This window comes from Pinus tabuliformis, chromosome 7, assembly GCF_031772625.1.
Source record: "Pinus tabuliformis cultivar Carrire ecotype Pingquan chromosome 7, CPIR1, whole genome shotgun sequence".
In the NCBI taxonomy this organism is placed as follows: Eukaryota; Viridiplantae; Streptophyta; class Pinopsida; order Pinales; family Pinaceae; genus Pinus; species Pinus tabuliformis.
The window spans coordinates 350,085,690-350,098,112 of NC_142293.1; the positions used below are offsets into that span (position 1 = coordinate 350,085,690).

At 39.6% G+C, this 12,423-nt stretch overlaps 1 protein-coding gene across 1 annotated transcript; it reads left to right on the forward strand.

The window, feature by feature from the left end:
• Nucleotides 1–1,187: 1,187 nt before the first annotated feature.
• On the forward strand, nt 1,188–1,895 carry LOC149247396 (uncharacterized). The gene has a single exon (XM_089444121.1). The coding sequence runs from the start codon at nt 1,188–1,190 to the stop codon at nt 1,893–1,895; it is 708 nt and encodes a 235-aa protein (XP_089300247.1).
• Nucleotides 1,896–12,423: the final 10,528 nt, after the last annotated feature.

Here is a 12,423-nt window from a genome sequence, read left to right on the forward strand (position 1 = left end):
CCAAAAGGATTCTTCACTGGAATCATTTTTGGTCTGGAAGATAAATATAGAATCCTGGTTGAGGGTCCTTCTTGCTTCAATTCTGCGGGCCTATATCTGAGGGATTGGGGTCCCAGATTCAACCCAGATCAGGAGGATCTTACATGGGCACCATTCTGGATAAGACTTTATGGATTACCAGACGAATATATGGAAGAGAACGTTCTGAAAAACATAGGAAATGGCTTAGGGGAATATATTAGGACTGCTGAAGAAACGAAACTCCGAAGATTCACATCCTACGCCCGCTTATGCGTCTTCATGCGCCTGGACAAAGCCCTGCCGGAATCGGTAAGTCTCTCTCACCGTGATCATGAGTGGATTCAGCCTTTAGACTATGAACATGTTCCGTTTCGTTGCCGTAAATGCCATGCCAAAGGGCATCTATTTAGAGACTGCCCCCTGAATGTTCAAGATAAAGTCCCCTCACCCTCTGAATCATAGCCCAATGATGGCTTCACAAAAGCCCCAACTCGCAAGAGAGCGCAAAAAAAACCACCCACAGGGAAGAAACCCAAAACGAATACAGGCCCTGACCATTCAGGCCCTGTCCATTCAGTCAGGAACAGCTTTGGAATCCTGGCTAATATCTCGGATGAGCACATCACCTCCACCCCTCCAAGTTCTGACCACCCCTCTTCCTCTTCACAGCCACATCCCGAGGCCCACCCATCCAAATCCCACTCCTCCAAAGATCCCCCTATCCTCATTGTGGAGAGCGAAGAGAAGCAACAAGACAAAGATAATGAAATGGAGGTTGATGGATCCTCTGGCCCTGCCCAGGATCCAAGTATTCCCGCGGAAGAAGACAATCAGGTGCAACAAATGGAGGAAGAGTCAGAAAGTATAGATCTATATGGTTTAGACATACTTGAACTAGAAGCAGCATGCAAGAGAAAAGCGTATGAAAGTATCCCAGAACTACAGTTGGACAAACTGGAAATGCTCATTTCCAGGGCCTACTATCAAAATCAGCTTGGCATTCAGCCAGGCAGTCACTGGGATCTTAGTCAAACCCCAAAAGAATCCAAAAAAAGAGGAAGAAGAACAGACCTCCAAAGAACAATCGCGCTCGGAAAGATTCTGGTGGACTCCGGTAAGTATGCTAAGCTTACGAAGTACTACAAGCCCTCCCCCAATAGTGAATCATGAAGCTCATCTCATGGAACCTCAGGGGGCTCAACGGCCCAGGAAAGCTCAGAATGCTTAAAAGTATGATTAAATTGGAAAAACCACAAATTTTCTTTTTCCAGGAAACAAAATGTAATAGCAATACTATAGAAAGAATCTTCTCCAAAGCATGGTCAGGATGTCAATCAGTCGCTGTAGATGCATCGGGTGATTCAGGGGGATTAGCCATTGCATGGAACTCTCAAGCCCTTACTCTGTCGGAATTTCATGCCTCACACAATCTCATTCAGGCCACCTTCCACATAGTCGGCACAAATATTCATGGGAACCTCTCGAAGGTTTACTTCCCTCAGGAAGCAAAGGAAAAAATGGCTCTCCTCCACACTTTAGAAGTCCTCAACGCCAATCGCAAGCACCCTCTATGGATTGCGGGAGGGGACTATAATATGATCACAAGATTAGAGGAGAAGATCGGAGGTAGAAACAAGCTGGAGAAGGAAAACACCTACTTCAAAAACTTTATTCAGAATGTATCATTGATAGATTTACAGTTTTTCAATGGCACTTTCACGTGGAGTAATCGCAGAATAGGCCCTCATCAAATAGCCTCCAAGCTGGATCGCTTTCTCATATCAGATAACTCGATCCACTTAGGGGGGGATTTCTCGGCAGCCATTCTACCTCACTCGGGCTCTGATCACATGCCGATTTCCCTTCAATGGTGACGCCCAGGCAATAAAACGCGAAGACCCTTCCGTTTTGAGGAGTTTTGGTTCACTCATCCCACTCTCAGAGACTTCGTCATCTCCACATGGACCTCCTTCCGCCCTCAAGAGGGCTCCAAAATGTTTCAGTTTCAACAGAAACTCAAACATCTAAAGCTCTGCCTCAAGAGATGGAACAGAGTGACCTTTGGAAACATATTCAAGGAGCAAAATGAACTTCAAAAAGCACTGGAGGAACTGCAAAGAGAAATAAGTACATGCGGGCATACCGAGCGTACTCTCGCACAGGAACAGAGCATCCACATTCAGCTAGAAGAAAGAAGAAGGCAGGAGGAGATATACTGGAAACAGAAATCAAGAATCAGATGGCTCAAAGAGGGAGAAAGAAATAAAAAAAAATTCACAGAACAACAGTGCAACGCAGAATGGGCAACAATATCCCATATATTCAAAAACCAGGAGGAGAAAAGGTGGAGCAGCATGAGGAAATCGAAAAGACTCTCCTCGAACACTTCAAGCAGGTCCACCAAGAACCTGACATCAACAGAAATCCGGCAATTGAAAGAATTACCCACCATATACCAAAATTAGTCACAGAAGAGCATAATGAACTCCTCCTAAGCCCAATTCAAATGCAGGAAGTAGACAATGCAATGACTCAGCTCAAAGATGGAAAAGCTCCCGGCCCGGATGGTTTCACCACTACTTTCTTTCACGGGTTCTGGGATTTGATCAAGATGGAAGTCTGGGAGGTGGTGGAGGAGTCGAGAGTTGCTCATTGGTTGCTTCCCTCGCTCAACACCACCTTCATTGCCCTGATTCCAAAAGAAGAGGATGCGCTCAAACAAGATAAATTCCGACCCATAGCACTATGCAATGTCATATAAAAGGTCATTTCTAAAGTCATCGCAAACAGGCTAAAGCCCCTCCTGCCAATGCTCATCTCGCCGGAACAATCAGATTATGTTGAAGGAAGATAGATTTTAGACGGAATCATCCATACACATGAGATTGCACATACTCTCAAGCATTCAAAGCAGGCAGGTATGCTCCTTAAACTGGATCTTTCCAAGGCTTTTGACAAACTCAGTTGGAACTATATTCAACAAATGTTATCTGCTTTTGGTTTCAGCCCCACTTGGGTTCGCTGGGTTATGAGCCTTATCTCCTCTTCTAGCTTCTCCATCCTAGTAAATGGGATCACCTCTCGCCCTTTCTATCCCTCCCGAGGTATCAGGCAAGGTGACCCACTCTCCCCATTCCTCTTTTTTTTGATGGCTGAGGGACTGGGACGCCACATTAAGAATGCCCTCCTCATGCACCAGCTTAAGGGTATCTCCATACACCACCTGCCAGCTACCTCCCATCAGCAATTTGTTGATGATACGATGCTGTTTGGGTACCCATCTGTTCAAGAAGCCTCAGTTTTCAAAGCAGTCCTCACTGATTTTACAGAAGCCTCAGGAACCAATATCAACTGCTCCAAATCGTAGATCTTCTTTTTCAACACTCCTCCAGTAGTCAAGACGGCCATAGTCCATATCCTGGGATTCCCTATGGCCACCCTCCCCTCAAAGTATCTTGGAGCTCCCTTCACTACCTCAGCCATCACTCATTCCTCTTGGCGCAATTTAATTGAAAAGCTTGAATCTTGGCTCAATCAATGGACTCATAGAACCCTGAACCTTGTCAGCCGGGCGGTTCTTATTAAAGTTGTCCTTCAAGCTATGCCACTGTACCTCTTTTCCATCTTGGCAGCGCCTAAATGGGTCCTAAAAAGACTAAGGAAAATTCAAAGAAATTTCCTTTGGGGGAGCAATGCAACCAATCGCAAGTGGGCTCTGGTGAAATGGAGCACAGTTTGCAAGCCAAAGGAAAAAGGAGGAATTGGACTAAGGGATCCGAAGCACAACAATGCCATCATGGGAGCCAAGATCTGGTGGCAATGGCTCACCAATGAAGGCAAGCCGTGGGTCACTTTATGGACAACAAAATATGCAAACCAGCGACCCCAGGAAGAGCTTATCAGATTGGAACCCTGTAACAAAGGTTCGTTAATTTGGAATGCTGCCAAGGAACATTATAAAATGATCCAGAAGCACAGCTTCTGGGAGGTAAGAAATGGCAACAACGCTAGATTCTAGACGGACGCATGGAATCAAATGCCCACCCTCAGCAATGCTTTGAACCAGCCTATACATCATTTGGAGGAGGAAGCACAGCTGGTCAAAATCAGGCACTTTTGGACCCAGGATGTGGAGAAAGGTTTCAAAACCTGGAAACCAGGCAACCAAATTCTCTCAAATGATAATCACCAGACATCCACAGCATTGGAAACGGAGCTCAGCAAAAGAAAAATCAGATGTGACGAAAGGGAAGATATCTTAAGATGGGGATATCTGCCAAAGGGAGCGTTCACCACGTCTGAAGCTTATAAAATTATTTGCAATGACGCTGCACCTCAGGACCCGATCTGGGGCCAAATATGGAACTCAGGCTCATGGCCCAAGATCTGTCATTTTCTCTGGCTGGTAGGGCATCAGAGAATCCTAACTTGGGACAAGCTCCGAAGAAGAAATTTCCACGGACCCTCCATATGCGTTAACTGCTGCGCCCATGAGGAAACGCTCCAACACTTGCTGGACTCTTGTCCTCTAGCCAACCAACTATGGGAGAAAGCAAGCTTTCGATGCCAAAAGAGATGCAGACTTGAAGTTGAAATTACGAATTCCATACGACAGTGGAAAAAGGACCCGTACAAGAGCAACATCCTCAATCATCTTTGGCGATTGATTCCTGGGCTAATCCTATGGAGTATATGGAAGGAGCGAAACAAGCGCATCTTCAAAAATCAATGCTCCTCGATGGACACAATCTGGCATATGATTTGCAAAAATATCCAAGAAACTCTGATGATAAGATCATGGAAGAAGTAGGATTGGCCTACCCTAGCCAATGAGAAAGCTATTATGGAAAATTGGCAGATCAGATGCACCAACGGCACGTACCAGCAGAATCCCCCTGCAAACAGCATAGACAAACAAATTGAATGGAAGCCTCCGCCAAAGCACACTTTCAAACTCAACTTTGATGGCGCCTCAAAAGGGAATCCTGGGTTAGCAGGCTTTGGGGGAATCATCAGAAATCACGAAGGGACTCCCATGACACTCTTCTATGGAAGCATTGGTTGGGACACCAACAAATCAGCTGAATTGGAAGGGTTATGGCAGGGTCTTCAGCTCGTGGGGGAGCTACACCTCTATCCTCTGGAAGTTGAAGGAGACTCCCAAATCCTCATCAATATGGCAAAAAAAATCCTTAATGGATCACAAGCCAAAAAAGTGGCAACCAGCTGGAGGTTAGAGGCACGTCTGGAGGCAATAGAACAGAAGCTTCAAAGCAACAGAGCTATCACCTTCACTCATACAAAGAGGGAGGGCAATAAGATAGCGGACTACATGGCCAATGTTGGAGTGGGAGGTAATCACTCTCTAATTACAGGACAACCGAATGACATATTATCGAATGAGGAAGCCCAAGAATGCTCTCAACTGGTCCAAATGGAGGCAACTCCCCCGGATGCGGGTGTTTAAAGCGATGGGACGGGAGTTGGAAGTCGGCCACATGCCGATCCACGGGCATCACGTGGCGCTCCATGTGAGAGGATGGCGTGTTCATTCCCAATTTAAATCGAAGGGACTGAGGACGGCAGTAGTGAATGCCCGGAGAGAGCACTCGAACCAGAGCATCGCTGCAGTTATGGCGGATGGGAATTCGAGGTGGGTAGGTGACGATGAAGAGAACAAATCCGGTTCTGAGCATGGAATATTGGTCGTGTTGCATTTTTCTGGCCTCTTTGCCGTTGAAGAGGTCCCCTCTCAAACGGTTGAGTCCATTACAGAGTTGGTTCTGGTAATCGACAGTCTGGTTCACTTGGCAGTTTGCAGGGAATCCCATCCCAGTATGGTGAGACCCAGACAGAGGTTGCTGAGCCATCGTGGTTCTTCTAGAGGTAGGGGTTCGAGCAGACCTGTGAGAGATGAGTCGAGGCATTGCTGCCACTGTAATCTGATAAGCTCCATTGGAGCCACTCCCCTGCACTCAGGCCAACATATGGATGCTGGGGCATCCAGCTCGGCCTCCTTGCCAGCTTTTGGATCCACTATTTTTAACTTCACCAGCTCTACGGCAAACCCGAGTATTAGTGCTCACGTCTCCATTCTGTTCATCGAGAATCCTCCTGAGGTGGATGTCCCCATAGAAGCCAGGGAGCACGGGATGCAGGACTACCATGGGGATGCAGAGCAGACTCCGATAGATGAGTTGGAGCAGGAAGAAAAAAGTCGGGCCAACGTCGAGGAAAACTCCAAGCATTCCCAGAATGCTCCTATTGCGACTACTGGGGAAGCGGAAGCAACCATGCCTACTGAAGCTGAGTCGAATTACTACGGTTAGTGCCAAATTGTGGAAGAGCAACAGGATGAGCCGAATGAATAATCACGCCGGCACCCTTGCTCCGCCAGGTCGCTCCAAGCTTAGTCGCCGCCTCCTGGTTTGTTGTTGGTTCAGTCAATGTTTTTTTAGGATGTCTAAGCTGTTGCTTTTTTGTGATTTCTATCTCCACGAAATATTTGTATCATGTAGATCCATTCAAAGGGATCATTTTTTACATGCGCAACCATGAACCCTAATCTAAGAGTGTTAGAGAGAATTGAACGCATAACCTCTCAATAGAAAATTAAACTAAAAATTAATATATTTAGAATCAAATATTTTAATATTTTATATATATATATATATATATATATATATATATTGTTTCACTTGATTTTTCTCTATAATTCTTTTATTGTAATGAAATAATATATATTTTATAATAGTTATAATTAAATTAAAAAGATTAGTCCAATTAGTTTATTTTATTTAATTCAAACTATATGAAAATATTTCTTAGCAATTTGAATTATTTAAGGCCTTATACATGACTAGTTTAGCTTCAATAATTTAAAATTTTATGAACTACCAAAATTTACATTATGGTCTAAACTTATTAATAAGCAAGTGAAGTGGCTGATGGAAAAACTTAGAGAAGATGAGTTGGAAATGGAAGTGTCTAAGTTCTTGGTGAAGAAGAAGGAATTATTGATTATTTTGTGAACTGGTGGACATATGCAGACCAGCAGGAGAATGTAAAACCTTATATTGTTCAATCTAATAATTTTGATGTGATTACAAGTTTTGCAGTGGATGAGAAATCTTTTGAAGTTGTCAAAAGTAGGGAAGAGTATCTTTCAGAAGATGAAAACTCTGAAGTAAATAATGACGGAGAATGTCTCTTGAATGAGGAAAGAAGTGAATTACTGTAGCAAAAATATTTTAGTAATACATTGATGTATGAAGCTGTGACAACACAAGAAATTTTTTTTGTGAAAGGAGATGAAATTTAGTCTGAAGAATTGATATGTGAAGCGACAGTTGAGACTATTGAACCTTATAATTTTCAAATTGATACTTTGTGTATAAATGCAGGAATCATAAGTAATGATGAAGTACTTATGAAGTGTCACAGAGAAATTGAGTTGCTGAAGTATTTGCTAGGAAATTCAGAGTATGATAGTGTGACCGCAGAGAAAGGAGTTCATTACGGTGTACAAGAGCAGAAAGACATCATTAGGGCAGATGATGTTTAGGGGAGGCTAATTGATAGTCTTGAGAGTACATTAGAGAATTCTTTAGAGGATCCTTTAAAGAGGTTAAATCAACATACTAATGCATTGATAGAAGAGAAGAAATCAGAGCAACATACTGAAGAGTTGCCAAAGGAAGAAGAGGCACTGAGGCCTTATGTTTTGGATTTTAATAATTGTTTTGTGAGTGCAGGTTTAGTTGCAGATGCTGGAGGAAATTTGGCACATATGAGAAGTAAAGTAGAGATAGTAGAAGAGGATTTTGTGGAAGAATTTAATCCATGAAAAAAAGATGTTCAATTGCTGGAGAGCATTCTGGAAAGTTAGGATTCAATGCAGGAAGAGGTAATCATGAAAGAGAGTAAGGATGAAAGGTAGACAGAAAAAGTAAAAGTAAAAGAGTAAGAATTCAACAAATTCAAAGAGAAGAACAACAGTTTGAAGAGTTAGTGAACAATAGCAACAACCTGAAAATTAAAGAAAAAGAGGTAACAATAATTGGCAGAGTATGGAATAGTCGAAGGATGTGATAGAGATGGATATTGAAGAATTATTGCAGTTGATGATGAAACAGTCCATATGGAGGAGAATGAAAACAGGAATGATGATCAATCAAAACTTGAACCTGATTGACAAAATGAGGAAGACGAAATAGAAGACAGTAGACATACAACAACAACAAAGGTGCAGAGCATTCAGAGAAGTAGAAACTAAAGTTTGGGACCCTGGAGGTTTTCTATCAAAATATGAAGACACATGATTAGGAGATCATGACTATTCTCTACTTTGGGAGTCTGATGTAGGAGCATTCAGCTCAAGAAAATCATTGTATTTTAGTAGACATAGGGGCTCTTATGTTTTAAGGAAGTTGGGTTCATTAGTGTTAAATTAATGTAATTATTAAGGTTTTGAGTGATTTTAATGAGAGAAGCTAGAATAGGGATTTAATTAAGCATTGTGAGGCATATTTGTAAATGTTATGAAATATAAGAGAACATGAGAGATTTAGAATAGTTGAGATATTTGAGAATTAATTGCAAAACATAGATTAGGATTTAGTTCATGATTTTGTGGATTAAAGAGAATCATTAGAGATAAGGAATAGATTTTAGGATTTTGTTGAGAAGCTTATGGATCTAAACCAGGAATTGGTTATAAAATCCTTTTGTCTAAATGTAAGCCAAAAATGTAGAAAAAGAGTTAGTCAAGTCAAGTCAAGTTAGATACTTAGTAGTTAGAGGTGTGAGTTAGAGGTTTGACTGTAAACCTACGGGAAGGTAGGAATACAGAGGCCATTGGTTAGAAGATCCGGGCATAGAGAGAGAGAGAGTCTCTTATGAAAATATCTGTTTATTAATATAAACAACTCGATTTGTAGTTTATGTGTGTGTATGGAGTAATTTAATAAAAATCTATGTGTGAACTAGAGTAAGTTCTATGTAACAAAGGTTGCAGGTGAAGTTCAAGCAGAACACAGAGAAGAAGGTGGAGTAAGTATGATCATGGTTTGATTGTTGAATTTGATTAAAGGATGAACGTGAAGTTCAGGAGTGACAACGGTTAAGAGCGAGCGGAGTAAGGCTCAGGAGGAAGTTGTGATGCAGGACAACTAAAAACCAAAACCCTCAAGAAAACTGAAATGACAGAAGAACACTGAAGAAATGACATAAAAAGGAATTAAAGGGAAGGACGAAAAAGTGAGGTGTTGATGCGTAGGAGCCCTTGGATCAGCTGGATCAATGGACGATATTGTTTGTGATAAGAGGCTAGGTTTAAGTTGCTTAGAATGGAGTCAAGAAATGAACGACAGAGATTAACTTAAGCGTTAGCAAAGGAGGAATCTGGATGAGCCATCGCAACCATTGAGGGTAGAAGATCTATGGTCATCAGGCGTTAATTAGCTCAGGAATTATTCAAAGAAGAAAGGCGGGTTTATAAGTGAAAGCGGGTTATCGGGTGGCGAAAAAGTGGTAAGTGGTAAGAGGGAGGAGTCATCTGATTCCATTAATCAAATGACAAATAGCACATCAGAGGAGAGAGGAAGCCACTTTATCGGTCAAGTAATCCTCGTGCAAGTAGCTCACCCGATATCATTAAGGACTGTCCGATCAAATGGGTTTTGATCTACGGCGCAAGATCACTGAGCAATTCTATTGATCAGGGAAGACATCAAGCATCAGATCTGAAAGGTAAGATCTATGGCAGAGGTTGAAGCTGATAAGGATTAGGAAGGAGCAGACCCGAGAAGTTTATGGACGCGAGTTAAAGTTATTTGAGTTCTAGCGGACGAGTGGATATCAGCGATAGTCGTTGATCTGGTGGACTGAAATCAATGGTGTAGAGTGAAATCAATAAAGATAAACATCGGAAAATGTGCAAAGGTCAAGGAAACGTAAAAAGGTAAGGTTTGCGTGTGCTTGTGGTGTATTTCTATTATATAGGAATTATAATAGAAATAAAGCAGATAAAGGTATTTTGGGTTTAAGTTGGGTTTTAACCAAAGTCGAAGACCATGATATGGGTTTGGTTATTATGCGGAGGGTTAATGAATTAAAAGGTTAAGGCAATCAAATTAAGGATTAACTAAAGTTTAATGAAGGTTAAATAAAGTCCCAATGGAAAGGTTAATGAGGGGTCAAACTATAGAAAGTCAAATTTAAAATTTTTCGCATGAGACAAAATGAAGGGGCCTTAAAACATAATTAAGAACATTAAACCTTAATTTAAGAAGGTTTTCACCATGGATCTGGTGATTAAGGCTTGGGACCAGTGACATGCAATTTTATTTGCATAATGTGGGTATTGTTGTCTTAGACTAACATCATCCATACAGTGAGAATGTTGTCTCCTGATATATAACATTGGAATATATACAATGTTGTTTTTCTTCGACATCTACTCCATTTGGTGTAGCATCTACTCCAGCATTTGGGAGGAGCACAACATTTGGAAGCACTCAATCTCCTTTTGGTCAGTGTTCAGCTTTTGGAGCTCAGTTAACAACTCCAACATTTGTTCGCTCGGGATTTGGACAAACTACCTTTGGTGGATAGTGTGGAGGTATTACAGTAGAACCATATACAAGTACAAATGAGGCAAAGTAGAGTCACACATGGATGACCAACGATGTAGAAAGAATTAAACAACAAAGAATTGGAACCATCAGATCAACTAGATCAATGGAAAAGATTGATAAAATAGGATCAGCGAAGATCTTATGGCGGAAAACAAAGTTAAGAAGTGAAGGGATCATATTAGTTCGTGTGACAGTAGAATAATGGAGCATCTACGAAAGTGCTAAGTAGTATCTCGTGCAATCTCAAAATGGTAAATGGTATTTTACACGCGATTAACCTAAAGGGTTGACACTTAGAACACCCAAAACAACTTTTCTCACATGCTGTCAGAGTATTAATTATTGTGCTTGTTATCGTGCGATATGGCACGATCACCGTTGGATTGACGTAGGAGAAATAAATGGTGGAGATTGGCTAGGCTAGTTGGCATGAGTTATTGTTTGATAACTGTCGGATTGAGGAATGAGATCAAAGGCAAAGATTTAATGAGCTAAGGAGAGCATCGATATATGTGAAAAGGTTTGTGGAATGGAAGAAAGGTAAGGTTTAAGTGTGGTTTATGAAATATTTCTATTATATGGGAATTATAATAGAAATAAGTATGATTAGGGTAAAATCATGTTAATGTGTATCACTTTTTCCCTTTTTGTGGCAAAGAAGTTTTATAAAAATAAATGGAGTTGGAATGTTTACTATTAAATTTTAAAAAATCATCCAAAATTAGGTGGTGGTAAAAGAAGACAAAACATGTCAATTTAAATTCAATTTCATGTCATATTTTTTCTAAAATTTAATATATATTTTTTATCTAATTTATTCATTTCCTTTAAAAGATATCATTAATATTTTACATAAATTTTTAAGTAGTGACAAAACTGCGACACCCCATTTCTCTATTGATTTATGTTTTTTAATTCCAATTTCTTGAAGAGATGTGTTGTAAACATTCTAAAGATTGCTAAAGAAATTTAAAAATAAAAAGTAAGCATACTTTTTAATTATTATTAAAATACTAGTAAAAATGATCATCTTTTTGTATATATAAAATCGCGACCCAAGGAACTACCCTTACAAGTTTATAAAATCAATTTTTTTAAATAGAAATTTGAAAATAACATATAACGAAATGTTAAAATTATTTTTTGAAATTTTTTAAAATATATTTTAAATTTTTTATAATAAAATTTCTAATTATGATTATAATAACATATTTTATATTATTCAAAATATAATATATAAAATTATCTGTTTAGAAATTATAATTCTATTTTTATATATATTTTTAAAGAGTTTTAGCCTTTCATTTAACTTTACATAAAGTTATTTATATTTTGTGAGTGATTAACCATAGTTTTTACCAATATTTACTATCAATTGACTTATTTGCAAATTTAGTATTTACTTTTTATAACATTATTTATATTTTCTAAACCCATTAAATAGGTTCACTATAGCTTTTACCAAAATTTATTGTGAGTTAGATTTGTTACAAATTTAGAATTTATTTTTTATAATTAACAAGTATGAAACTCAACTCATTTAATTGATATTTTTATATTATTTTTTTTTATCTTTTTTCATTTGAGTACTTTTTTGCTTTTTCCATATAATGAGACACATTAGCATGCTTTTACCCATTAATGTATTATGGTTTAAGTTGAGTTTTAACCAAAGTCTAAATTCCATGGTGTCGTTAATATGCACAAGTAATAAGAATTAACCAAGTGTTATGAATGATTTATAAATTTCTGCTCAAAGGTTTAT